Here is a 26,126-nt window from a genome sequence, read left to right on the forward strand (position 1 = left end):
TTTTTGCTTTGTTAATATGGAGTATTGTGTGTAGATTGATGAGTAAATGCACTTTCCGAATGCACTGTATATATAGAGAGGGAGAGGCAGACTGAGAAAGAAACAGAGAGAAAGAAAGAACAGGCTGAACCCAGAGCTAAATCGGTGGACAACCAGCAGCCACCTGCTTATGTCCCTCACACACCTACCCCCACCCCCATACACACACACACACACCCTCGCCTGCTGGAGATGGTCACACACGGCCAGAGGGCTGCAGTAGTTGAGTCAGTCAAGGTGGTGCTACTGTCTAGGGAGAATGTCAAAGGGAGAGCAGCAAGACCTGGTGGCTATTAAAGAACTAGAGTCAATCCTGGAGTCCTGCAAGCTTGAACTGACACCGATAGATGAGGTCTGGCCTAATCTCTACATCGGAAATGTGTAAGTATTTTTTTCTTATTTTAGTTTTTTTCTCTAAATTTCCTTACCCCTGCCCCTGGGTTGGAGGGGTTTTAGAAATACAGCAATAGAGATAATAATAGATTAAATATATTGGATCCCCCTATCCAATCCCTTCGGTTCTATAGAGGTATGAGTAAGAGCTAAAAAGTAGAGGCTAAGGGTCAGAGGCTAGAGGTTGATTTGGAATTCAGCATCTCAAGTTCCTATAGTGGACTCTATTACCCTATTGAACTCTGCTGAACACTACTAAACCTTACAGAACTCTGTTGAACACATACTGAACATGGAATTACTGAATATTGCTCTTTTTTTAAACTACTGCATTCATTTTTTGCCTAAATCTTGTCTATATTATTCCAGGCTGTTCACTGATTAATCTGTTCTCTCTAGGTTATTTCTGTTCAAACAGTTATGCAATCTCACATTTCACATTTCTCTCCCCCCCATATATTTCACCCTCTGTCTTTCCCTTAGGGCCATAGCTCAGAACAGGGGTGCATTAAAGAAGCTTGGTATCACACACGTCCTGAACGCAGCTCACTTTAAGCAGGGCAGCATCGGTGACCAGGATTACTATGGAAACACCTGTGTGTACTGTGGCTTCCCTACAGAAGACTCATCCCATTTTGACCTCAGCCAGTACTTTAAACCTGCAGCTGACTTCATACATAAGGCCCTGAAGACTAAAGATGGTAGGGGCACTTTAATGCATGTGTTTACTGTATGTATATGTTTGTGTTTACTGTATGTGTTTACTGTGTTTATGACTGAATGTGTTTACATTACTGAATGTGTTTACTGTGTTTATGTACTGTGTGTTTACATTACTGAATGTGTTTACTGTGTTTAGGTATTGTATGTGTTTACATGACTAAATGTATTTACTGTGTTTATGTACTTTATGAGTTTATATAACTGAATGTGTTTACTGTGTTTAAGTACTGAATGTGTTTACTGTGTTTAAGTACTGAATGTGTTTATATAACTGAATGTGTTTACTGTGTTTATGTACTGTGTGTTTACATTACTGTATGTGTTTACTGTGTTTAAGTACTGAATGTGTTTACATAACTGAATGTGTTTATTGTGTTTATGTACTGAATGTGTTTACATAACTGAATGTGTTTACTGTGTTTATGTACTGAATGTGTTTATATAACTGAATGTGTTTACTGTGTTTAAGTACTGAATGTGTTTACTGTGTTTATGTACTGTGTGTTTACATTACTGTATGTGTTTACTGTGTTTAGGTATTGTATGTGTTTACATGACTAAATGTATTTACTGTGTTTATGTACTTTATGAGTTTATATAACTGAATGTGTTTACTGTGTTTAAGTACTGAATGTGTTTACTGTGTTTAAGTACTGAATGTGTATATATAACTGAATGTGTTTACTGTGTTTAAGTACTGAATGTGTTTATATAACTGAATGTGTTTACTGTGTTTAAGTACTGAATGTGTTGACATAACTGAATGTGTTTACTGTGTTTATGTACTGAATGTGTTTACTGTGTTTATGTACTGAATGTGTTTACATAACTGAATGTGTTTACTGTGTTTAAGTACTGAATGTGTTGACATAACTGAATGTGTTTACTGTGTTTATGTACTGAATGTGTTTACTGTGTTTTTGTACTGTGTGTTTACATTACTGTATGTGTTTACTGTGTTTATGTACTGAATGTGTTTACTTCTGTACAGTTTATTTAAGACTGTCTCTAGGGACATTTGAGTTCCTTCATCAAACTCTGCCTCTCCCTTCATTCTCTCCTTCTCTCTTTATTCCCACACTCTCTCCATCCTCTCCAGGGAAGGTATTGGTGCATTGCATCATGGGTATAAGTCGTTCCGCCACACTGGTGCTGGCGTTCCTGATGATGCACTGTCATCTGCCGCTTCGCACCGCGCTCAAACACGTGACCCAGCGACGCGCCATCTACCCCAACAGACACTTCCAGTCGCTACTGCTCACCCTCGACACACAGCTCGCACGCAAGAGGAGACTATGTCCTCTTCTCTGACAGTCCTTCTTTCATCCCTCTCTCCTCCCATCCCTCTCTCGTCTCCCCTCATCCGTCTCCCCTCTTATCTATCTATCCATCTCACACACAATCCTTTATACTGGTTGAAAATATGTAGTTGTAGGACTTTTACAGTAGGTACAAACTGGTATTAAAGCACAGCATGTTGTATATACTGTAAATAACCATATAATGCGGTAGCAGGATTCCATGGAGATAATGTCGATGCTCAACGCCTTTTAAAATCTAAAATATCTAAAGAATTTGAACTTTTCAACATCCCCGTGTTAACCAGTGGTGATAGTTGAACCTGCTGTGAGTTGTGCAGCTGAGCATTGCCTCCTGGGAATCTCTCAGTTGAAACACTAATAATGAGATTACACAATTAAAGGTAATTTTTGTTCCAGTTTGCTGTCTGTTGTATTACTTTCAGACATCTACTACAACTATATTATGAACAGTAACTCCTCTACATTTTGAATAGTGTCAGCTGTCCAGCAAATTCTGGAGGATGTATTGGTCATTGGTGAGGAGGTTTAGAATTACAGAGGGTTAAAAATGGAAACTAACTGCAGGTGTGAGTGTGGGAAGAGGAACAAACACAGTGAGAGGAGGGACTATGCCTGTCAAAAGTAAGTTGACTTGGATCAGAGGGGAAAGACGTTTTATTTGAAATTGTTGACCTGACCAGACTGTTTTCTGCTCTGCTCTGGTTTAGCTGTCACTGTGACCCACACCTCCTCTCCAGACTGTGTCAGCATGCCTCTGAGGGAGCAGTGATGTGAGCGTCCGTCTGCCTGAGCTGTTGGAGTTCCTGCTAGCCAACCGATGGCCCACCGGCCACCTCAACCAAGTCTAGCCGGCAACCAGTAGGTACACACACACACACACACACACACACACACACACACACACACACACACACACACACACACACACACACACACACACACACACACTGGTCTCTGCCCCTGCAGTGGTCTGTCAGCCAACCAAGAGAACACATTCCATCTGTCAGAGCTGTGTCAGATCTTGTGGACCAATAGGCAGCCTGTAGGACCTAGTCTGGCCCAACCTCTACATCGGAGTGAGTATGTTGTGTGTGTGTGTGTGTGTGTGTGTGTGTGTGTGTGTGTGTGTGTGTGTGTGTGTGTGTGTGTGTGTGTGTGTGTGTGTGTGTGTGTGTGTGTGCGTGTGTGTGTGTGTAGAATTATAGTTTATAGAACAGTATGTGGCTCGTGATAAAGCCCTGTTGTCATCTCTGGGTATCACACACATCGTAAACAGTACGAACGGCTGTCACCGGATCATCACTGGCTCAGGTTACTATAGCAACCTGCCGGTGGAGTACTATGGTGTTGTCGAGGCTCCAGATGATACAGAGTTTAACCTTCATCCTCACTTCAACCCCCACTGCAGATTTCATTTATACCACCATGACGCAAGACGCTGAGTGCAGTCACAAACACACACATACACCGCTCTGAAACAAAATGGTTATTAAGGTATAATACTATGTATGTCCTGGAGTCAAGGTGTTTGTCCACTGTGCTATAGAACAGTTTCATCAGACCAAACTCTGGCTTCCTGTACCAACTCATACAGCTGGACCTCCTCCTCAGGAGCAGAGGACACACACACGTGCACACACACACACACACACACACACACACACACACACACACACACACACACACACACACACACACACACACACACACACACACACACACACACACACACACCATGCAGTTTCATTTAAAGGGGCAATCTTCGATTGGTAAGTATTTCATTTTATTTATTTATACTGATGTAAAACCATTGATTCTTAAGGAAAATAACGTATAAATGCCTCCTGAGCTTAGTTCAACTGTTGTGCGCCATCAGAACCCAAAATAGAAGCTTGTTTTACTCCCTTGATTGTAAATGAACACTGTATAGCCTCAAAACATGGTTCAAACTATCATTTTGATATCATGCATGGTCAATGGTTACATTTACCAAGCTCTCAGTTGCAGATTGACCCTTCCGTAGTATAAAAATATTTCTCATTTTGTGAATTTTGCCACTCCAGTGACATTGATTCTGATAACTTTACAGAAAGGTAAACGATGAGAAAAAAACATTTTTATTTGTAGTGACTGCGTTAGTGTTACACTCTGACAGTAGTGTCACCAGAGGTTAGTTTAGGCTCAGAAATACAGAGGGGAAACAGTTTCCTAGATGTAACCACCACAAACTTAATCTAAGATACTTTATTGCTGATATCAACAGTAGCCTAGAACACATTATCTGAGACATACTGTATATTGAACCTTCATTTGTGGTATTACTGGGTTTGCCAAGTTACAAATCGACTTACATTGGACATAACCATCAGTACAGATGACCATCAATACAGGTGGTTGTGTTTTAAAGACTTGATAACAGCAGTAATATTCTACTGATAAGGACTTCTATTTAACCTGCCTTCTAGGCTCACGGCCTCCAATACAAACCCAACAATACTGAACAACCTGTGCTGTGACCTGAAATGGCAACTTTGTGATTATTACTAAAGCAGGATAAATGAATTGTAATCAAATGATACTGTAAAAAAAACAAAAGAGCCCTTTAATGCCGATCTTGGTCATTATTTAATACACAATAATAACTTTCTTCAACATTATACAACTGGTATCATGATTAAACAGTTCTTCCTGCATTGTAGCAACAGTAAAAAGCTACTTTAAATCAGGTTCTAACACCTGTTGTGTTTGTTGTGATTGGTCAAAATCTCTTCGCAAATGCAATATGTTGTAAATTACATACTTGACAGGTTTATCAAACTTTCCGGCTAGTTGTAACTCATCCATTTTACAATACCAATACAGTACATTGCTATGGCACAGTAAATTGACAAGATACTGTTACAGTAGTGATAGAATTCAGACTCAGAGTAGAGGTGTGGGTCTTTTCAGTGATTGTTATTTGATAAACAACATGACTGTTTACTTGTTAGTAGTTAACCTTTAACCCTCTGGTTAGATATATGACTAAAATAATTATTTGTCCACAAGTCCACAAGACAATCACCACGCAGAACATATACATGAAAGCACGTGTCAAACTCATTCCGCGGAGGGCTGAGTATCTCTCAGGTTTTTGCTCCTCTCTTGTACTTTATTGTTTAATTAAGGCCACTGATTAGAAGGAACTTTGTTGTCTAGGTCTTAATTGACAGGGAAAACCAACAACCAGCAGCCAGCCCTCCATGGAATGAGTTTGTCTACATGGCATTAAAGGGTCAAACGCAACAACTGTTTATATAAGAGAAGTTGAAAAATGGAATGAAAAATGTATTCACAAACAGGCCATTTCACCTATTGTTATGTGCATTAATGTATTGTATGATGTGATGAGATGTTTACGTTCTTGATAAACATTCTCCAGTCTGTTAACCCTTTCTGTATGTCCCGGTATTCTCCTCTGCATCACAGTGTTGCATGAATCATCTGAGGTCAGTTTAAGTCTTGCTCTATGCTAGTCTGATGACGTACTGTCAATTCAGCATTGTGTAAACTTTTCTAGATATTCTATGTGAATACGGAGCGGTAGAGGTGTTTGTGAAAAGGTATACATTTCTGTGGTCTCTACCATGTGCTAAATCATATACAGTGTGGTATCCCAGGTCTACCCCAGGGGATGGTAATAGAGGGGAGGTACGTGAGGCGACGTTGGCTCCCTCTGCTGGGAATACGGGAGCTGGGCACCCCGACACGGACAGCTAAGTGGAGGTAAATAGAGGAAAGTGCCAACCAGCCGTGATGGCACACCGCGGGAGAGAAGGGAGAGAGACGGACACCAGAGAAGAGAGAGACGGAAGACCGAGCAAACCTAAGTTATTTTTTGGGATATATTTATTTTCTGTCATAAGTAAAGTGGTTTTTCGGACTAAAGCCTCCCTGTCTCTGTGTCAATCGCTGCACGCTCAACCCAACACCCCACAGTTTACCACAACATGTTTCAAACATTCACACAGAATTTGACTAAATAATAGAATCAGAAATGAGAGGAAGATAGACACATATTTCTAGCCGTAGTGGTTCGAAGTCTGGTGTATTGGAGCTTTCTTTTCCTACACTGTGTTTATACCTTTTAGCATGTTCGTTTACAGAAACCCCTTGTTCAGATCAAGTTATTCCCCCCAGTAAATAACTCATTCTTAAATGAGTAAGAAACCATTATATCACTTTGTATGACTGTTATGGCAGCACTCTGTTCTATCACTTGGCATCTACGGTGATGATGGTAGGTACCGTTACCAATAAAATCCATCCAAATGGAACCTTTCACTGTCTTTCCATTCACCTCTTTCAGCAGTATGATGGTAGGTTCTTGTACACATGCCATGATTCTGACAGCCACACAGATTCTCTTAATCCAGAGTGGTCACACTATCTCTGGTGTACTGGAGTCACATTTGATGTGTAATAAAGCAACAGCCATCTTGACCATGAAACGTGGTGTTCAGGTTTCCCCTCTCAGTCCACGGCGGTGCTGGAGCGTGCGCAGCAGGCTGGGGTCCTGATATAGCCCAACACTCCGCTCATCTTCCTCCAGCCACCGGCACCACCGCTGCTCTTCCTGGATGTAGCTGTATCCTGGCGGGACAGCTTGGCAGTGCGGCCAGCAGTCTCCTTGATCTGCAGCTCCAGGTGCTTTTGGATGGCCAGGCCCAGCTCCTCAGGATCCACAGAAGCCCCGTACACCTCCCATGTCATCCCTTCCGCATCCCACTTCACCTCCTTCACCGGGGGTTTCTGGGACGTGTCCGTCTCATTCCTGTTCTCGTTCTTGTTCCCGTTCTCATTCCCGTTCTCCTCCACCAGGCAGACCTGGGGGAACACGTGGGCCGGACACGTCTCGTGGACCTGGCCTGTCTGCACCCCCACGTCCCTGAGCTCCCTGGGGGACATCATGGTCCCTGTGTCCCTGGTGGCTCTATTGTTGCTGCTCATACAGCTATATTCCTGAATGTCCTGCTGCAGGGCTCCACTAGGGTGTAGAGTGTTGGCCCAGGAGCAGTTGAGGTTGCAATTGAGGTTGCAGCATTGCAGCAGGCGCTTGGCATCCAGCGCTGTCTCGCTGACGGAGGACATGAGGCGAGGGAGGGAGAGGAGGGTAGGGGGGTGGCAGTATGCCGCAAACGTGTCCTTCAACGTCCCGTGGGGGTGGACGAAAGTGCAGTAGCAGATGGCCTCCTCACATGATTGTAGGCGTTGGGCCTCACCGCCGACCTTAGCAGCTGTGTTAGAGGGGCTAGGGGCACCAACCCTGACACACCCGGCCTGAGGCTGCTGTGTGGGTCTGCCTCCCCCGCCGTTTCCCCATCTGCAGGCAGTGGGGTTGGTTGTGGTTGTATTGCCGTGCTGGAGCTGGACGGGCTGCTTGCAGGCTAAGGTGGAGAGAGCCTTACGAGAGGCATCCTGGGAAAGGTTGTCTCTCCCTGGGCACGAAGGGCAGTTGGTTTCACTGTGAGGTGGGGGGGCAGGGACCTCCCTGAGCATGTGGAGGGTATCTGAGTAACTCCTCTGGACAGGCAGCCTGGACAGATCCAGTCCTCCCAGGTCTCTCTGTGATGATGATAAGGGGTGGGGCGCCTGGCTCTCTCCGAAGGCTGATAAGGCTTGGTGACCATGATTGGTGACGCCCTCCTCGTGGTGATGGGCTGTGTGAGGGCGGACAGCATTCCTGGGGTCCACTCGGTCAGATGTGTGCGGTTGGATGTTGTGCTGGACGGCCTGAGAAGGCCCCTGTCTGCCTGTTTCTCTGTCTCTTTGGGAGCAAGGAGCCGTATGCTCACTGGAGCCCTTCCTGAGTTCCTCCTGCCTCAGAGGACCTGTCAGCCCATCTGTGGAGCTCTTAGAGAGAGGTAGGAGGGGGTCGGTGCAGAGGGCAGAATCAGGGGAAACACTGCCCCCTGGTGGGTATAGTGCTGACACGGGATGCCCACTCTCTGCCATGGGAAAGCCCTGGAACACAATGGAAACAGACAGGGACATAAGCTCTTATTTATGTCAATGGGAGCTTACTGTACATAGTCTATGCATGAGGACTCCCTGATGAAACCAGTGATCTGGTACTATGCTAATTGATTCATTATGAGACGACTCATCATCCTGCTTGGAGCTAGTGTACTGTAACAACAGACTTGACAGCTAGAATTTCAATGTTTTTTAAATAATTGAAGTCAAGTCTAGCCCAAGTGTTTTGACACGTTATAGGAAAACTCCACACCAAAACTATCTTTTGGTATTTGTTTCATTAGTTCATGTTGACATAGTCCCAAAATGTTTAGCATGTCAGCAGTCAAGTTTGTAAGATATATAGTCTTCAAAATACAGAAATACAGCCTGTATAATGCGTTTTGTAAATTCGTACACATTGTAAATATGAAAATGGAATGCATTATTTCAGAACAGGACCTACTGCTTGCATATCAATATATTGACGTTTGCGATGATGCAAAATAGGATGCTAAATGCATCTTACTGGCTATATGTCTGTATTTTGAAAGTTATTTATCTTGAAAACTTGTTTGCTGACATGCAAAACATTTTGGGACTGTATCAACAATGGACTAATGAAACAAATACCAAATTATATATATTTTTTGCTCATCTCTGTATACCCATCGCAAGACCCACTAGTTGATGCTTATTTATAAAACGCTCTTAGGCCTCACTCCCCCCTAGCTGAGATACCTACTGCAGCCCTCATCCTCCACATACAACACCCGTTCTGCCAGTCACATTCTGTTAAAGGTCCCCAAAGCACACATCCCTGGGTCGCTCCTCTTTTCAGTTCGCTGTAGCTAGCGACTGGAACGAGCTGCAACTAACCCTCAAACTGGACCATTTTATCACCATCTCTTCATTCAAAAACTCTCTTACTGACACTTGTGGCTGCTTCGCATGGTGTATTGTTGTCTCTACCTTCTTGCCCTTTGTGCTGTTGTCTGTGCCCAGTAATGTTTGCACCATGTTTTGTGCTGCTACCATGTTGTGCTGCTGCCATGTTGTGTTGCTACCATGTTGTTGTCATGTTGTGTTGCTACCATGCTGTTGTCATGTGTTGCTGCCATGCTATGTTGTCTTAGGTCTCTCTTTATGTAGTGTTGTGGTGTCTCTCTTCTCGTGATGTGTGTTTTGTCCTATATTGTTATTATTTAAATGTTCTTTAATCCCAGCCCCTGTCCCTGCAGGATACCTTTTGCCTTCTGGTAGGCCGTCATTGTAAATATGAATTTATTCTTAACTGACTTGCCTAGTTCAATAAAGGTTAAATAAAAATAAAGAAATAAAGAGTTACGAAGTACAATCACATCTGTTACACCATGAGCAGACTGGTCAGGTATCCCTCACTAACAGTGGCAGAGATTAGCCCGTCAGATTAGGTCTGGATCAGCCCCTCAATGTTCCATAAGATTACAGGAGAAACACGGGATTGTCTGTGTCTTCTTTGAGAACATTAAGTGATGTCTCCAATGTAGCCTCTCTAAAGCTTTGGTACTGGATGTGTGAACTTGTGACATGGCGTGATGATACGATGTCGGCTACAGTGCTAAACCTCGGTCACATAACCTTTAAGTCAAATACCCTTATACTGTATACAGGAAACAGGTTTCACTTAACCAACAACAAGCTTCCCAACACAGGAATGATGATTAAAAGGATGTTTTGCTCAATCTATTAACATGTATTTATTTTTGTATGTATTTTTTTTCTTGTATTCATTCAGGGGAGCCCAATTGAGACCAGGGTCTCATTCTCAATGGTGCCCTAAGAACAAACAATTCACAAATCATCATGCTAATTCAATAAAACAGCAAAAAAATCCACTACAAGATACAGCAGTTACAGACACACTACATTTCACAAAGAAATGATTTCAACCAAAACACACTCAACCCTGAGTGAATTCATTCCTCATCAGTGTTCTAAACTGCCCAATTGGCACCAGGGATTCAAGATGTAATGAGGATTGTAAATGATTCCAAACATGGGGGGTGTTAAAACAAGGGACCTCAAGTTAATCAACCTTGTGAATGGGTTTGGTGCCTCATATTTTTCCACTTTAACAGAGAAGTGAGTTGGAAACTTCTGCAGCATAGCTTTGTAAACAAAACTGAAGAAATGAAGTGATCTACAGGAATTTAGAGGGGTCCAGCCGACCTTCTGATAAATGATGCAGTGATGAGTATTTAACCTGTTACCTGTGATAAAGCGAAGCGCACTATGGTAGAGCATCCAGGCGTTTTAGAGTTGTGGTTGCTGCATTCTGATAAATGCTGTCACCGTAATCAAGAGCTGGCAGGAAGGTTGCCTGTACAACCTGCTTCCTGCTGTTCAGGGAGAGATAGAATTTATTTATATAAAAGAAGCCTACTTTATTAAACTTGCTGATATGAAGAGAATTATATCAATCTTGCAACATAGACAACATAGGTATGACCAGGTGTCTGGTCAGAGTTCCTGACATATTGTACTGGTCTTAAATCTGTCATTTCTGTCACGCCTGCACCCGCTCTCCCTCTCTGGCGCTCGAGGGCGCCAGGCTGCCCTTCATTATGCACAACTGTCACAATCATTATGCGCAGCAGCGCTCATTGGACTCATTTGGACTACTTCCCTTTGTTGATTGCCCCATCTATAACTGTCTGCTTCCCTGTTTGTTCCCTGTGTCTGCATTAATGTCGTTATGTGTTTTTGTCCTGACGCTGTCCTATGTCCGTCACCGTTAATTGTTCACTCCCTATACCTGCTTCTTGTCTCTACCAGCATCGACCCTTACAATTTCTGTTTTTTTTGGTTTGTTTCTGTTTTTCTGTGGCTTTATCCAAATTGTATTCTTATTTAGACTCTTGAAATATTTGTTCTATGCAGCCAAAATGTACCCTTAACATGTAAATGTAATTACGCTCCTGTGTAAGACAGCAAAGATACGCTGTGTATGTACGGTACATGTTCTTTATGTGCTCTTCAATAAACGAAGCCTACTTCGTAATTAGCTCATCCATTTTTTAAAACCTCACATTGTCAATCCAAAAGCCTAGATATTTATAGGCGGGAATCTGCTCGCTGAGAGAACCATCTGAAATATTTCTGCGAGAATTAGAAAACAACGTACATTTCGTTTTTCCCACGTTAATGTACACATTTGAAATCAGCAAGGGCTTTCTGCAAGGCAACAAAATCCGATTGCAGCTCCAACATAGCCTGGTCAGCAGTAGGATCAACAGCATACATAACGGTGTCATCTGCATACAGATCAATGTTACAGGTTTTGGCAGATTAATATTATTGATATAAATAGTAAAGAGGACCGGTCACAATCATCCCCTCCAGGACACCTTTAGTGATATTGACTTGACACCATCAGAAAGCACACCATGTCCTTTTCTGACTGCTCCCAAACCACTTGCGAGACATCTGGCCGAGTCCCATTTCAGACAACCTTTGAATGAGTAGGGGATGGTCAACAGTATCAAAGGCCTTGGATAGGTCTTTAAATAAGGCAGCACAGTGATTCCTATGATCTATGCAATTTAACACTTCATTTAAGACAAGCATAGCTGCTGAAAAGGTGCTATGTCCTGGTCTAAAACCAGACTGGTACACATTAAGAATAGAATTTGAATTGGACCTTTCTATATACCCTTCTAGGGGCTTTTTAAAATTGTGCATTTCATTCACATTTAGTGTCTTGTTATTCTACTTCACATAAGAGGCCTCTAGGGTCAGTTTAGCTTTAAAAGCATCACCAATGAGCCTGCTCTACCCTGGGAGCCTAACGCCCCATGGTAGCTCTCCATTCCACCCCAGTCCCATGGTACACCTCCTCATTAGTAACGTGTAGGGGCTCTGTGGGCTTTACAGATTGAATAAGAAACCAGTTGCAACAACATGAACAGTCTTTTTGGGATAACATGCATGACATGCATGATGGTCTCTGTGCGTTGTTCAATGTATTTCTTGAATTAATCTGTTTTGAGAGCTCAAGGCTGAATGTTTTCACAGTCAATTACAACATTATGTGTTTGTCTAAGTCATTTAACATTGTGCAATGGAATCACTGTAGGGCCTGGTGTCAGTGGGCGAGCTGATCTGAAGTACAGAGCACAGGATAACACTTTTTGGATAGTCCATCTGTAGATGCTCTACAGACCATCTACAGACGATCAGTAACATTTCAACTATCTACTAAACCCTAGACCTTACCCTAACCTTAACCCTTACCTTAACCTTAACCTTAGCAAGCAGTTGCTTATGAACAGATAGTCACACTTTATTTGGATAGGGGTAGTCAACTAAGCACAGAGGCACAACAAGTCATCTGTCTCCTATAAATTGGTTACATCTAAGCTGGTTAAAAGCAGAGGTTAGGTCACTTCTGAAAATAGACAAAGCAGGCAGATGATATGGCCTAAAGGTTTAGGAACATGCGGCCAGTCAGTAATAAAGAAAGGAATGCCAACACTTTTCCCACTGACACCAGAACAAAACACCTGATGAGTGGTAGTCTGAAAATAGAGGTGTGAGAAGTCAGGTAAATGCATTAGTTGCCTTTTTTCTTTTTACATAAATGCTTCAAATATTTCAGAATGTACCTCACGCAATGCAACAACTGGATATTCCTACTACTATGCTATAGACACACCTAAACAATAATAATGCCCCAAGTATCTGAAGTGTGTATGAGACCAGGGCCAGATGGTGACTGACTCACTCACTCAAGGCCTGCATTCATTTTTTCCCCAAAATAACCTGCAAGTAAAATCCCCCCCCATCCCCCACTTCCAACCATGTACACACACACACACACACACACACACACACACACACACACACAACAACAACATTTCTACACCTCTGGAATGCAGAGATTTCACTTTTTTCATCCTGAAAGGTCTCTGTTGTAACCCCTGCTTACCTTTTAGAAAAAATCTAAGATCCGTGCCTTATGTTCCTCTTCTTTATTTACTCTCTCTCTCTCTCTCTCTCTCTCTCTCTCTCTCTCTCTCTCTTTGTGTCAGAGTCCAGTTATCCCCCAGGATCCCAGGATAAACCCCTGTTTGTCCAGGTTGTTTGAAAGGAAAGGAAAGTGGTTCTCAACAGGTGACCTCCTCTCGCCACGCACCATCCACAGAGCCCTCCCTCCCTCCTCCACAGTCTCTTCCTCCTCTTCCTCCTCCGTCCCTCTATCCTGGCCGGGAACAAGATGGGGCAAACCTTGAGATAATCCTCTCTTTCATCTGATTACAAATGAGAGGCTGCACTTGCGAATCTTCAAATCGTATCCCAGGAGAGAGGGGTAGTGTGTGTGTGTGTTTGTGTGTGTGTGTGTCTCTATATGTGTGTGCGACGGTGTTAGAGATCGGTGGTGGTAGTTGTTTGGCTCTGTGTGTGGTGGAGAGGGGGATGGCAGATAGGACTAGGGAATTGGATGAAGAGAGGGGAGGGGGAATGATAATGAGGAGATGCTCAGTCAGGCAGACAGCTTCATTGCCACTCCATCCACCTGGAAGAGGAAGAGAGAGAGAGGAAATTGCATGAATGAATGCTCTGGCAAAAATAGGTTTGATGGCGAAAAAAACGCCCCCTCACACAGACATTCTGTCTCTCTTGCATCCTCCTCTCTCTCTCTCATCCCCCCTCTCTCTCTCTTCCTCCTCTCTCGCTCCCTCTCTCATCCTCCTCTCTCTCTCTCTCTCTCTCTCTCTCTCTCTCTCTCTCTCTCTCTCTCTCTCTCTCTCTCTCTCTTATCCTCCTCTTTCTCTCTCATCCTCCTCTCTCTCTTGCTCCCCACATACACACACACACACACACACACACACACACACACACACACACACACACACACACACACACACACACACACACACACACACACACACACACACACACACACACACAGACAAATTATTTCAACTCCTACCTCACCTACTCCCTGACACACTCCCCATCACTCTCGACCGCTCTCCATCACTCTGTCCCTGTTGCTATGGAAACTGCAATACTCAATGGGACCCGGATGAATGTTCATTTTCTAAGTTGCTGGGTGGCGACAGACAGTGAAAACATGTCCACCTGGAATTGACAGTGCTCATAGTTGTCAAGTTACAAGAGAACAATGTGATTTTAAGTCTACTTCTTCTGCATGGATGTCACATGCCATGGTACTGTATGTCCGTCTTTGCATGACAACGAATGAAAAGCATGAATGTAATTTGCTTGAGATGGCATATTAAGATGAAAAGTAATGGGAGTATGGGAGTATTGTAGTACTATGTGGTAGAATGGATTAGATAGCTATGACATTATAAAACAGTATTTATTGTAATTCAGAAGGTTTCCCTTCAGCACAGATCTAGGATCAGCTTACCTTTCCCAAATCATAACCTTAACAATTGGGAATGCAAAACTGACTGTAGATTAGTATCCAGGGGCAACCAACATACTATATCCTGCTTTGATAACATGAGAGTCAGACACTCCTGGACAACATTCAAATGCAACAGTGTGAGTCCATTGGCTGTGCGAGAGGAGGGTAAAGATCAGGGGATGGGGACCTTCAGTAAAGGACCTATCCTCACCACGATAACTGGTGAAAAATACAGACAGAGAGGGTGTTTGATTGGAAGACAGAAAATGTGTGATCAAACATAACGCAGTCATGACAAAGCCTGTCAGACATATCAAATGTCCTTGTTTGGGATATTGTAATTGTACATGGAGGGTCAAATTAAATAATTATATTTATCTAACAGAGGGAACAAAAGTGACCTTTGATCTTCCTAATTAGCTGTGATCCTAATTAGCTAGTGCATGCTGCTGAGATAGATAACAAATATTGTTGTTTATAGTCCAGGTGATATGTGCCTAATTTTTTTCATAAAAGCATGAACATTTTCAGAAAGGGAGCCATCGGAAAAATGCCTCCTGGTGGTCGTTGCGGACTATTTTCTATTCTGCCATAACCGTACAATGTATTTTACTTTGTATTTGCTGAACCAAACATGATAACACAGAAAAGGTGATGTGTACACCTATGTTTTGATGGTCACGGATTACAATGTTGCCATGTACAACATCATAAATTGTTCAGATGATTATATACTAGTGGACCACCATGGTAAGCCATGGAAGAAAATCCAATAAAACTGCAGTTTCTGACAACGTTACACAATAGAATATCATGTATGTGGCATAGAAAGCCATACAGCTGCTGTCTTCTTGCCCCTGGTTATGAAAGTGGATACTGTGTGACGCTGCTTACATTTACAGAACACAGGAAGGGCATTTGATTGGTCTGCACCCAGGGAGCTCATAGGGTCATTTCATGGGCAGGTATGTACCTCAACTGATTGCTGGTCCCAAATGCCACTCACCACTCCTCAACTTATATTTCAGAACATTTTCATTTTTGAACACTTCACAATTCTCCTTTATGATGGCACTAGCAGTCAATATAACATCAATCAAGCTCATTTCGCGTCACATCAAAATCAATGAATACAAATGTTATTTACATAGCGTTTTTCACAACAATGATTTTCACAGAGTGTTTTACAACAACCCGGCTTAGACCCCAAAGAGCAAGCAGCAGCTATGTGGTAAATAAAGAAAAGATGTACACAGTAAAAGGTTGGAGTGTGAGCTGTGAGAAGCTGTCAATTTAGGCAAGAAAGTACAGCAGAGTACATCTGATCACCAGACAGTTGTTCATTTAGGCAAGACGAATTATAATAAGTTCATGGATGACCAACAGGGTCATAGTAGATCAGAGTGTACAATACCCTAGCCTGAGAGTTGTCTACATACGCGGACAAAGCATAAAATAGAACTGATTTGACATTGCTGTTATATAGGGGGTATTTGTTTTGAGGCTGCATTTATCAGATCTCCAGATGGGATGAGTTGGGCATATGCACAATGTGAGGTTTTTGGCTAAGTTTAGAGATCTTCCAGCTGGGAGAACAGGGTCCACTGAATATCTCTGGGTTTGTATGATGTGGTTTTGGTCATGATCCAGTCAATAGTAATAAGGAAGAGGATCTGAGAGATGATTGAACCGCGCAGACTTGCCCATAATGACACTGCATGCAAAGTGGTCAAAAAGTGTCCCTATGATTATAACAAGCTTGAATAGTATACCTTGATTAGTATTGAATCGATTAGTATATTAGTATATTGAATCGGATCTCAAGATCTCCTAGAGAGTTTCACCATGTATACTAGCAAAAGCCTTGAAGTCTATGAAGTGAGAATGGGGAAGTGGGGGGACCATACATCCTTGTCCCGTTCAGAATCCTGCTTGCTCCTGCCTTAGCTTGGTGTCAATGGCTGACTCCATACATTTTTGGTGATACAGAATCAAAAATGGTTGACAAAAAAATGGTTGATGGCATTACCCCCAAACGGAGCTTCAGTTTCCAGCATTATGTATAAAAAAAATAAAAAATCTATTTTGTACGTTTTCAGAAACAGCGATTTAATTTGATTTCTTTGCCATGGCTCAACCACGTTGACCATTATATAATAATTGAAACTGTTTATGATGATGTACTGGCAGTCATCCATATTCTTTTTCCCATTGTAATCATATGAAGGAAAATGGATTGACTGTCACGTCCTGACCAGTAAAAGGGGTTAATTGTCATTGTAGTTTGGTCAGGGCGTGGCAGGGGGTGTGTTCTATGTTAAATTCTAGTTTTCTAATTCTATGTTGTGTTTTTCAATGACCTCCAATTAGAGGCAGCTGGTTGTCGTTGTCTCTAATTGGAGGCCATATTTAAGTGTGTTTGTTTTCACTTGTGTTTGTGGGTGGTTGTTTCCGGTATAGTCTGTGCACCTTACTGGACTGTTTTTGTCGTTTGTTTTTGTTTAAGTGTTTTTTCCTTTAATAAATTAGAAGATGAGCACTTTACCCGCTGCATTTTAGTCCACTCCTTACGACGCCTATGACATTAACCAGCTATGGCAGAAATAAAATTGGCTGCCAAGAGGCATTTTTGTGATGGCTCCCTTTCTGAAAATATCTAGGACCCAAAACTATACACGTGTACTAAGTTTCATGCTTTTATGAAAAAGCTAACATCATTTTCACACATTGCCTGGACTAGCATTGTTAACAAGTCTTATCGAGGTGTGGAAAAGGGTTGCGTTTGATTGGATGGGCTTTGCTTGTGTGTCTGTATCTCAGTGGTTGTGATTGTTGTAGCGGGCCTTGGGGGGAGGGGAGGGAGGAAGAGTTATTATTAGGAGCACCAGTCTCATTAAGACAGACTGAACATCTGGAGGGGGGCTGTACCAGGGACATATAGGTGGGGATTAACGGTTCTGTTCAAAGAGTGACAGTAAGCGAGGGATGGAGGGTTGAGGCAGACCCATAGTGTGTTACCCTGCTGACCGACAACCTACACTGCTAAGAATGATGTCAGAACTCTTGTTACAATTATAGTAACAGTTTCAGGACCTGAATAGAATCAGACAGAAGGGGTAATGAGACAGATTGACAAATTGTCTGTTGAATTTCAGACTGAAATGAAATTAGATACACTATCATACAACCCTGCTAGGACAAGGTATCTCAGCAACAGCAATGCCCTAACATGGTTGTGTTATCTTCCCGGCATTGTTAGAGACAAGAAAGCCTGAGCTGCATGCATTCAGATATAATTACCGGCAGAGAAGAGCACTAAGAAAAAAACTGTCTGAAAAGAATATGAATGGCTGACACAGTCGGCTCAATGAATAGATCCCCTCTTAATCCCTGCACACACAAACAACTCTCCAATTCTTTATGCAAACTATCCGTGAAAATAAAAAAAATGACAAAAACACCTTTTATCAACAATGTCTGTGTATAAACAAACATTGGAGCAGGCACTGATATCCAAATAATGCTTTGTTTGAGTATGCCTCGTTCCCAACAACGACCGTCAGAGTAGTGGTTAGAGCGATTGAATCCCTGAGCTGACAAGGTACAAATCTGTCGTTCCGCCCCTGAACAAGGCAGTTAACCCACTGTTTCTAGGCCGTCATTGGAAATAAGAAGTTGTTCTTAACTGACTTGCCTAGTTAAATAAAGGTAAAAAAGTTAAGAAAATAACTAAAAAAGATATACACCATCTCCTTGGAGTTCCATTGGCCTGAAGCAAACACATAAGAGGTGCATCAGCAGTAAAACATCTGTGGTGTGAGAAACTCTACCAGGTAGTGCTGTAGTGTTGCACCCTCTACAACCACTGTGATTATTATTATCTGACCCTGCTGGTCATCTATGCACATTTGAACATCGCGGCTATGTTCTGTTATAATCTCCACCCGGCACAGCCAGAAGAGGACTGGCCACCCCTCATAGCCTGGTTCCTCTCTAGGTTTCTTCCTAGGTTCTGGCCTTTCTAGGGAGTGTTTCCTAGCCACCGTGCTTCTACATCTGCATTGCTTGCTGTTTGGGGTTTTAGGCTGGGTTTCTGTACAGCACTTTGTGACATTGGCTGATGTAAAAAGGGCTTTATAAATACATTTGATTGATTGATTGAGTAAGACTAGAAACTTTATAGCACTATTCAAGCATCAACTGTAGGCTAAACTTTTTCTCTTGGAAAGAGAAAACTACACATATATGTGCCCTAAACATTATCCGTCACAATAGGTAATTCTCCTTGGTCAAGTTTCACTTTACAACATTTTGCATATTCAGTAAAGCTGTTCTCCCCTTGGGGACAGTTTAATCTGCGGACCTGCACTTTAATATCCATGTTTGTGTTCACGACAGCGAACAAAATGAAAGTGCCACATATGCTGCATTTGAGCTCTTGTGCTGTATACATATTGCATATACTGTATGACAGGGAGTGGAGAGGGAGTGGACTCGCAGAGTGGAGTAATAGTATATGGAATCAGTGATCATTTTATTACATTTTGCACAAGGAGGATTTTTAAAGATATATTTAAGTGTCACAAAACCGTTAGAATCAGAGGAGGAAGTAGGTAAAATTGACTGGTCACCTGTGCTAGATAGTGTAGGAGTAGACAGTGCCTGGGAAGTCTTTAAATGTAGATTCCTTGATGTGGTGAATGTGATGGCTCCCATTAGACGGGTCAGGGTAAAGCAGAGATCTAGCCCTTGGTTTAATCATGAGATTCTAGAATCTATCCAAACAAGGAATAAGGCCTTTAAAAAATGTAAGAACTCTCAAGAGCAGCATGATTTTGTCCTATATTAACGTCACAGAAATGAAGTACAGAGCAGGATGGATGAAGCTAAGAGGGGTTACTTTGCTGAGAAAATAACTGAGAACAAAAATGACCCTAAAAAAGCTTTGGAAATCATTTAAGGAACAAGGCTGTAGTAGTACTACCAAAAACAAACTAAACAGTATTGGACTGAACATCAAAGGGGAGATGATATATGATAAAGCAGAAGTTGCCAATGAATTCAACTATTTTTTTTACTTCTGTTGCCAGCAAGCTGGTTAGCAAGCTGCCCACCAGTTCTGGTTTGTATGGAAGCAACCAAGTCAAGAAGTATTATGTAGAGTTTTCTTCTGCAAAGGTAGCAACAGCCAAAATAGTCAGTATGCTGGCAGAGCTTAATAGGGTATGTGGGACGAATCGTCCCACCTACTCAACAGCCAGTGGAATCCCATGGCGCGTTATTCAAATACCTTAGAAATGCTATTACTTCAATTTCTCAAACATATGACTATTTTACACCATTTTAAAGACAAGACTCTCGTTAATCTAACCACACTGTCCGATTTCAAAAAGGCTTTACATGAAAGCAAAACATTAGATTATGTCAGCAGAGTACCCTGCCAGAAATAATCAGACACCCATTTTTCAAGCTAGCATATAATGTCACATAAACCCAAACCACAGCTAAATGCAGCACTAACCTTTGATGATCTTCATCAGATGACAATCCTAGGACATTATGTTATACAATACATGCATGTTTTGTTCAATCAAGTTCATATTTATATCAAAAACCAGCTTTTTACATTAGCATGTGACGTTCAGAACTAGCATACCCACCGCAAACTTCCGGTGAATTTACTAAATTACTCACGATAAACGTTCACAAAAAACATAACAATTATTTTAAGAATTATAGATACAGAACTCCTTTATGCAATCGCTATGTCCGATTTTAAAATAGCTTTTCGGCAAAAGCACATTTTGCAATATTCTGAGTAGATAGCCCAGCCATCACGGGCTAGCTATTTAGACACCCACCAAGTTTGGCCCTCACCAAACTCCGATTTACTATTAGAAAAATGTGATTACCTTTGCTGTTCTTCATCAGAATGCACTCCCAGGACTTCTACTTCAATAACAAATGTTGGTTTGGTTCAAAATAATCCATAGTTATGTTCAAATATCCTCTGTTTTGTTCGTGCGTTCAAGACACTATCCGAAGGGTGACGAAGGGTGACGCGCCCGACGCGTTTCGTGACAAAAAAATTCTAAATATTCCATTACCGTACTTCGAAGCATGTCAACCGCTGTTTAAAATCAATTTTTATGTGATTTTTCTCGTAAAAAAGTTATAATATTCCGACCGGGAAACCCTGTTTTAGTTCAAAGATGAAAAAATAAAAACATGGTGTCGCATCGTGCACGCGCCTCAGTCTCATTGTTCTCTGATCGACCATTATCCAAATGCGCTACTGTTTTTCAGCCAGGACCTGCAAAGACATCATTCAGCATTTTGCCGCCTTCTGAGAGCCTATGGGAGCCGTAGGAAGTGTCACGTTACAGCAGAGATCCTCAGTTTTCAATAAAGAGAGTGTAGAAGCCCAAGAAATGGTCAGACAGGCCACTTCCTGTAAGGAATCTTCTCAGGTTTTTGCCTGCCATATGAGTTCTGTTATACTCACAGACACCATTCAAACATTTTAGAAACTTTAGGGTGTTTTCTATCCAAAGCCAATAATTATATGCATATTCTAGTTTCTGGGCAGTAGTAATAACCAGATTAAATCGGGTACGTTTTTTATCCGGCCGTGCAAATACTGCCCCCTAACCTAGAGAGGTTAAATGATCCAAAGCCACAGGCCTGGATAATGTTCCTGCAAGGTTTCTTATAGATTCTGCAGAGCAAATTGGCCCTCGTATTACGCATATCGTTAATCTCTCTCTTGAACAGGCACCTTTCCCAGGGACATGAAACAAGCTAAAGTTATACCTCTGTATAAGAAGGGGATAAAGTCTGACCCTGGGAATTATAGGCCTGTATCTATCCTCCTGTGTAACATCAAAGATCCTGGAGAGAATTGTACATGAGCAAATGTATGAATATGTTAACAAACAGGGTCTAATGTATGATTTTCAGTCAGGTTTTAGAAAAACATACTCCACTGATTCATGTCTACTTTACTTGACTGACTTCATCAGGAAAGGGATTGATGAGGGAAATCTGTGTGGAATGGTACTGCTTGACCTACAGAAGGCCTTTGATACAGTTAACCACTGTCTCCTAATCTCCAAACTGGAGGCACTGGGGTTAAGCAGTATCACTCTAGGCTGGGTAAAGTCCTATTTATCAGGAAGGGAGCAAGTAGTAGAGGTTAATGGTTCACTGTCTCAGGCAAAACCAATGAGTTGTGGCGTTCCGCAGGGGAGCGTGCTTGGGCCTCTGCTGTTTTTATTGTATATTAACGATATGAAAGATGCTTGTTCTTGCGGTCTTTTTCTTTATGAGGATGACTCTACACTTCTGGTGTCTCACAAAAGTAAAACTATGTTGGAGAGCATACTTAACACAGAGCTTACTAACATTAGCAAATGGCTTGGAGATAATAAGCTATCTCAGCACTTTGGGAAAACTGAAGCAATTATTTTTGGATCCAGACCTAAATTGTGTAGGTTGTCTGAAATCAGAGTGGAGTTAGGGTGTGAGGTGCTGACTACTAAAACCTCTGTTAGCTACTTGGGATGTATCCTTGATGAAAGCTTGGGAGGTGTGAGCGTGGCCAATAAAGTGCTAGGGAAGGTTAATGCCAGGACTAAGTTTTTGGCTAGAAAGTCCAAGCTGCTTGATAAGTACTCATGAAGTGCTAGCTACTGCCCTCATTCAATGTCATTTTGACTATGCTAGTACTTCTTGGTTTGGGGGCTTATCTAAACTTATGAAGGGGAAGCTTCAGATAGCCCAGAATATGCTGATCAGGGAAGTATTGAAGGTGAGTCCACTTACTCACATAGGCAGGAGCTGCTTTCAGGAACAAAACTGGCTGCCTGTTGAGGCTAGGGTGTCCCAGATTAGACTAGGTTTGGTTAACAGGAATATTTACGGTCCTGCGCCAAGATATCTAAGTGATTACTTTCCTCGTGTTAGGGATGCACACAATCACATCACCAGAGCAGGTGTTGCTGATGTGTGCTTATACAGGTTCAGGAGTAATGCTTGGAAAGGTACTTTCTTGTATACTGGAGCCTCAGAATGGAATGAGTTGCCTCTGCACATAAAAACAACGTTCTCTCTGGGCAGCTTTAAAAATAGACATATAAAATATGTTTGATGTCTTCTGTGCCTATATGAATAACCCCTATGATGTAACTGGAATGATGAGATAGATGTTCTTCTTCTCTGTTTTTGTTTTATTATTTCACTGCCATACTGTGTTCGATCTTGTCTAGCCATCTTGTCTCAAGAGGACCACAATGGAAATAAGTCCCAGACTTTATTGTGTGTAATTCTCTATGATTTTATTCATGTGCATGTATGGCTTTTTCAAGTTTTATGTGTGCTTGTTTTTTAAAATGGTCGAATTAATAAACTAAAACTAAACTAAAGGGGTTCCTGAACTTTTTTGGCCTGCGAACCAATTTTGATATTACACAAAAAAAATGTACACACCATGTCAAAAATGCGGCCAATGTTTACTTTTTTTTTTATCTATAAGTCTATTACAAATCAGTCTGACTTTTTACAGTGTTTCAATCTGAAAGAAGTAGGATTTGAAGTGACTGAAATGCATCAGAAAGGTATTGGGAAATTCAGAAGATCATCAGGCAATAATTCTGTAAGATCTTCTATGTAGAAAAGAACATCCTCGTTGATGATGTTATTTTCCCCACAGTCTGTTTTAGTGCCTGGTCTTGTCCACTCTGTTTTAATGAGTCCTGCGCAGCTTGTGGGCATTGTAGAGGGAAACATGCGTGTTCCTTAAACACCATTTTAAAGTTAAACTTCTCGTTAATCCAACCACAGTGTCCGATTTCAAAAAGGCTTTACGGCAAAAGCATACCATTAGATTATGTTAGGACAGCATCTAGACAAGAAAAACCACACAGCCATTTTCCAAGCAAGGAGAGGCGTCACAGAAACCAGAAATAAAGCTAAAATTAATCACTAACCTTTGACGATCTTCTTCAGATGACACTCCGAGGACTCAATGTTACACAATACATGTATGTTTTGCTCGATAAAGTTCATATTTATATCCAAAAACCCCATTTTACATTGGCATGCAATGTTCAGAAATGTTTTGCCTCCAAAACTTCCGGTGAATGAGCACATCAATTTACAGAAATACTCATCATAAACGTTGATAAAATATACAAGTGTTATGCATAGAATTAAAGATAAACTTCTCGTTAATGCAACCGCTGTGTCAGATTTCAAAAAAGCTTTACGGCGAAAGCACACCTTGCAATAATCTGAGTACAGTGCTCAGTCACAAAAACAAGCCATACAGATACCCGCCATGTTGTGGAGTCAACAAAAGTCAGAAATAGCATTATAAATATTCACTTACCTTTGATGATCTTCATCGGAATGCAGTCCCAGGAATCCCAGTTCCACAATAAATGTTTGTTTTGTTTCGATAAAGTCCATATTTATGTCCAAATACCTCCTTTTTGTTCGCGTGTTCAGTTCATTATTCCAAATGCAAAATGCGCGAGCACTAAGTTCAGATGAAAAGTCAAAAAAGTTCTATTACAGTTCGTAGAAACATGTCAAACGATGTATAGAATCAATCTTTAGGATGTTTTTATCATAAATCTTCAATAATATTCCAACCGGACAATTCCTTTGTCTTTAGAAATGAAAAGGAACTCAGCTCGCTCTCACGGCTGCGCACGTGACTGAGCTCATGACATTTTGCCAGACACCTGGTTCAAATAGCTCTTATTCTCTCCCCATTCACAGTAGAAGCCTGAAACAATGTTCTAAAGACTGTTGACATCTAGTGGAAGCCTTAGGAAGTGCAATATGACCCCACAGACACTGATAGGCAATCACTTGAAAAACTACAAACCTCAGATTTCCCACTTCCTGGTTGGATTTTTCTCAGGTTTTCGCCTGCCATATGAGTTCTGTTATACTCACAGACATCATTCAAACAGTTTTAGAAACTTCAGAGTGTTTTCTATCCAAATCTACTAATAATATGCATATCCTAGCTTCTGGGCCTGAGTAGCAGGCAGTTTACTCTGGGCACGCTTTTCATCCAGACATGAAAATACTGCCCCCTGAAAGTCTTATCTTTCAGTGATGGGGTCATAATATTTTGTAGCTTAAACCATTCAAAAGATAGAGTCACATTTGTAGGAAGAAAACAGAAACCACTCTGTTTATTACAACCACATCTAGCGGCTGCCAGAGGTTACTGAGGTAACCCCGGTTCTGTGAACCAAGCACATTTTTAAAAGGGTTTATTTCAGAGTTTCTATCACAACCCCATGTTTGGGAAATGCTGAAATAGGACATAATTACGTGCACATAAAGGAACAGGACCATATGGTAATGGGATATACAACACACATACAACACACATACAACACAGCAAAACATTTGACCTGTTGGACACTTTTTGAAATTCTTATCTGGATTCAAACCGATAACTATCTTATACAGTATAACCACCTTTCACCAACTGAAGAACATACAAAGCCATGCAGGTATGTGGTAATTGGACAAATTGTAACTTGTCCTGTCCCATTTCATGTATAGTATTACCTTCATATTACAGTGTCAGATCTGTGGTGTTCCAGTGCTCCTCTCTGGTTTCTTCGTTCTCTTGTTGTTTTAGCGACCTCTGCATTAGCCACAACACCCCACTCTGACTGTGGGGCTCACACCTGATCCTGCGAAAACTGTGGATTCAATGTAGAGCGTATCAGCAGTTCCAAAGTGCACTGTTGTTCATTCACAGGTGCTTTTTAGAGCTCAGTTCCTTGTTTTCTGGCCCTGCAAACACGCCTACGCACACAACCCTGAGACACGTCTACTCTACAGTATATCTGCATATTCAGTTTCACACACAGACTCACCTTGACCTAGAATGCATTCCTAAGCCCATTTGTTTTTCCTATTCTGGCTTCAAAGTTCACACTGCCTGATAGAAGGAATCTGCATAGCATGCATGATTCTCGTCTGATGGCACTGTTTCATTTTGAAACCTAGGATGACATTATGAGCTGAAATAAAGGAATTCAGATCAAAAACTGGCAAATTATATTACATTGCAAGTTGCAGTATGCAGATTCTACAGTGTGACTCCTCATAAACCATAGATATTGAATGTGTTTTTATTGCGGGTTGCTTTGACACACTTTATCTACACCCTTCAGATTGACAGTAGAAGTTGGATCATCACC

The 26,126-nt window shown here is 41.7% G+C and overlaps 2 protein-coding genes across 3 annotated transcripts; one reads left to right on the top strand and one right to left on the bottom strand.

The window, feature by feature from the left end:
• The first annotated feature begins 202 nt into the window (after positions 1–202).
• Positions 203–2,872, top strand: LOC106576960 (dual specificity protein phosphatase 13). 2 transcript variants are annotated; one of them, XM_014154533.2, is made up of 3 exons: positions 203–420; positions 916–1,133; positions 2,255–2,872. In XM_014154533.2, the coding sequence occupies exons 1-3, from the start codon at positions 299–301 to the stop codon at positions 2,464–2,466; spliced, it is 552 nt and encodes a 183-aa protein (XP_014010008.1). In that variant the 5' UTR covers positions 203–298; the 3' UTR covers positions 2,467–2,872. The 2 variants fall into 2 exon arrangements, with proteins under 2 accessions (XP_014010008.1, XP_014010009.1); XM_014154534.2 differs by having other exon boundaries at positions 262–420; positions 924–1,133.
• Positions 2,873–4,578: 1,706 nt separating this feature from the next.
• Positions 4,579–25,790, bottom strand: si:dkey-191g9.7 (GRIN2-like protein). Its single transcript, XM_014154536.2, has 3 exons — positions 25,486–25,790; positions 13,441–14,028; positions 4,579–8,480 (listed from the first exon to the last, which is right to left on the bottom strand). Exon 3 carries the CDS (start codon positions 8,469–8,471, stop codon positions 6,990–6,992), a length of 1,482 nt encoding a protein of 493 aa, XP_014010011.1. The 5' UTR covers positions 8,472–8,480; positions 13,441–14,028; positions 25,486–25,790; the 3' UTR covers positions 4,579–6,989.
• Positions 25,791–26,126: the final 336 nt, after the last annotated feature.

The sequence above is a fragment of the Salmo salar genome, chromosome ssa18, assembly GCF_905237065.1.
Source record: "Salmo salar chromosome ssa18, Ssal_v3.1, whole genome shotgun sequence".
NCBI lineage: Eukaryota > Metazoa > Chordata > Actinopteri > Salmoniformes > Salmonidae > Salmo > Salmo salar.

What these genes read in the sequence shown, in the direction of transcription:
- si:dkey-191g9.7 (XM_014154536.2), bottom strand. Translation starts at nt 8,471, where the DNA reads ATGGCAGAGAGTGGGCATCCCGTGTCAGCACTATACCCACCAGGGGGC.
- LOC106576960 (XM_014154533.2), top strand. Translation starts at nt 299, where the DNA reads ATGTCAAAGGGAGAGCAGCAAGACCTGGTGGCTATTAAAGAACTAGAG. An exon ending in AATCTCTACATCGGAAATGT is followed by an intron (nt 421 to 915) that starts GTAAGTATTTTT and finishes TCTTTCCCTTAG; the next exon opens with GGCCATAGCTCAGAACAGGG. An exon ending in GGCCCTGAAGACTAAAGATG is followed by an intron (nt 1,134 to 2,254) that starts GTAGGGGCACTT and finishes CATCCTCTCCAG; the next exon opens with GGAAGGTATTGGTGCATTGC.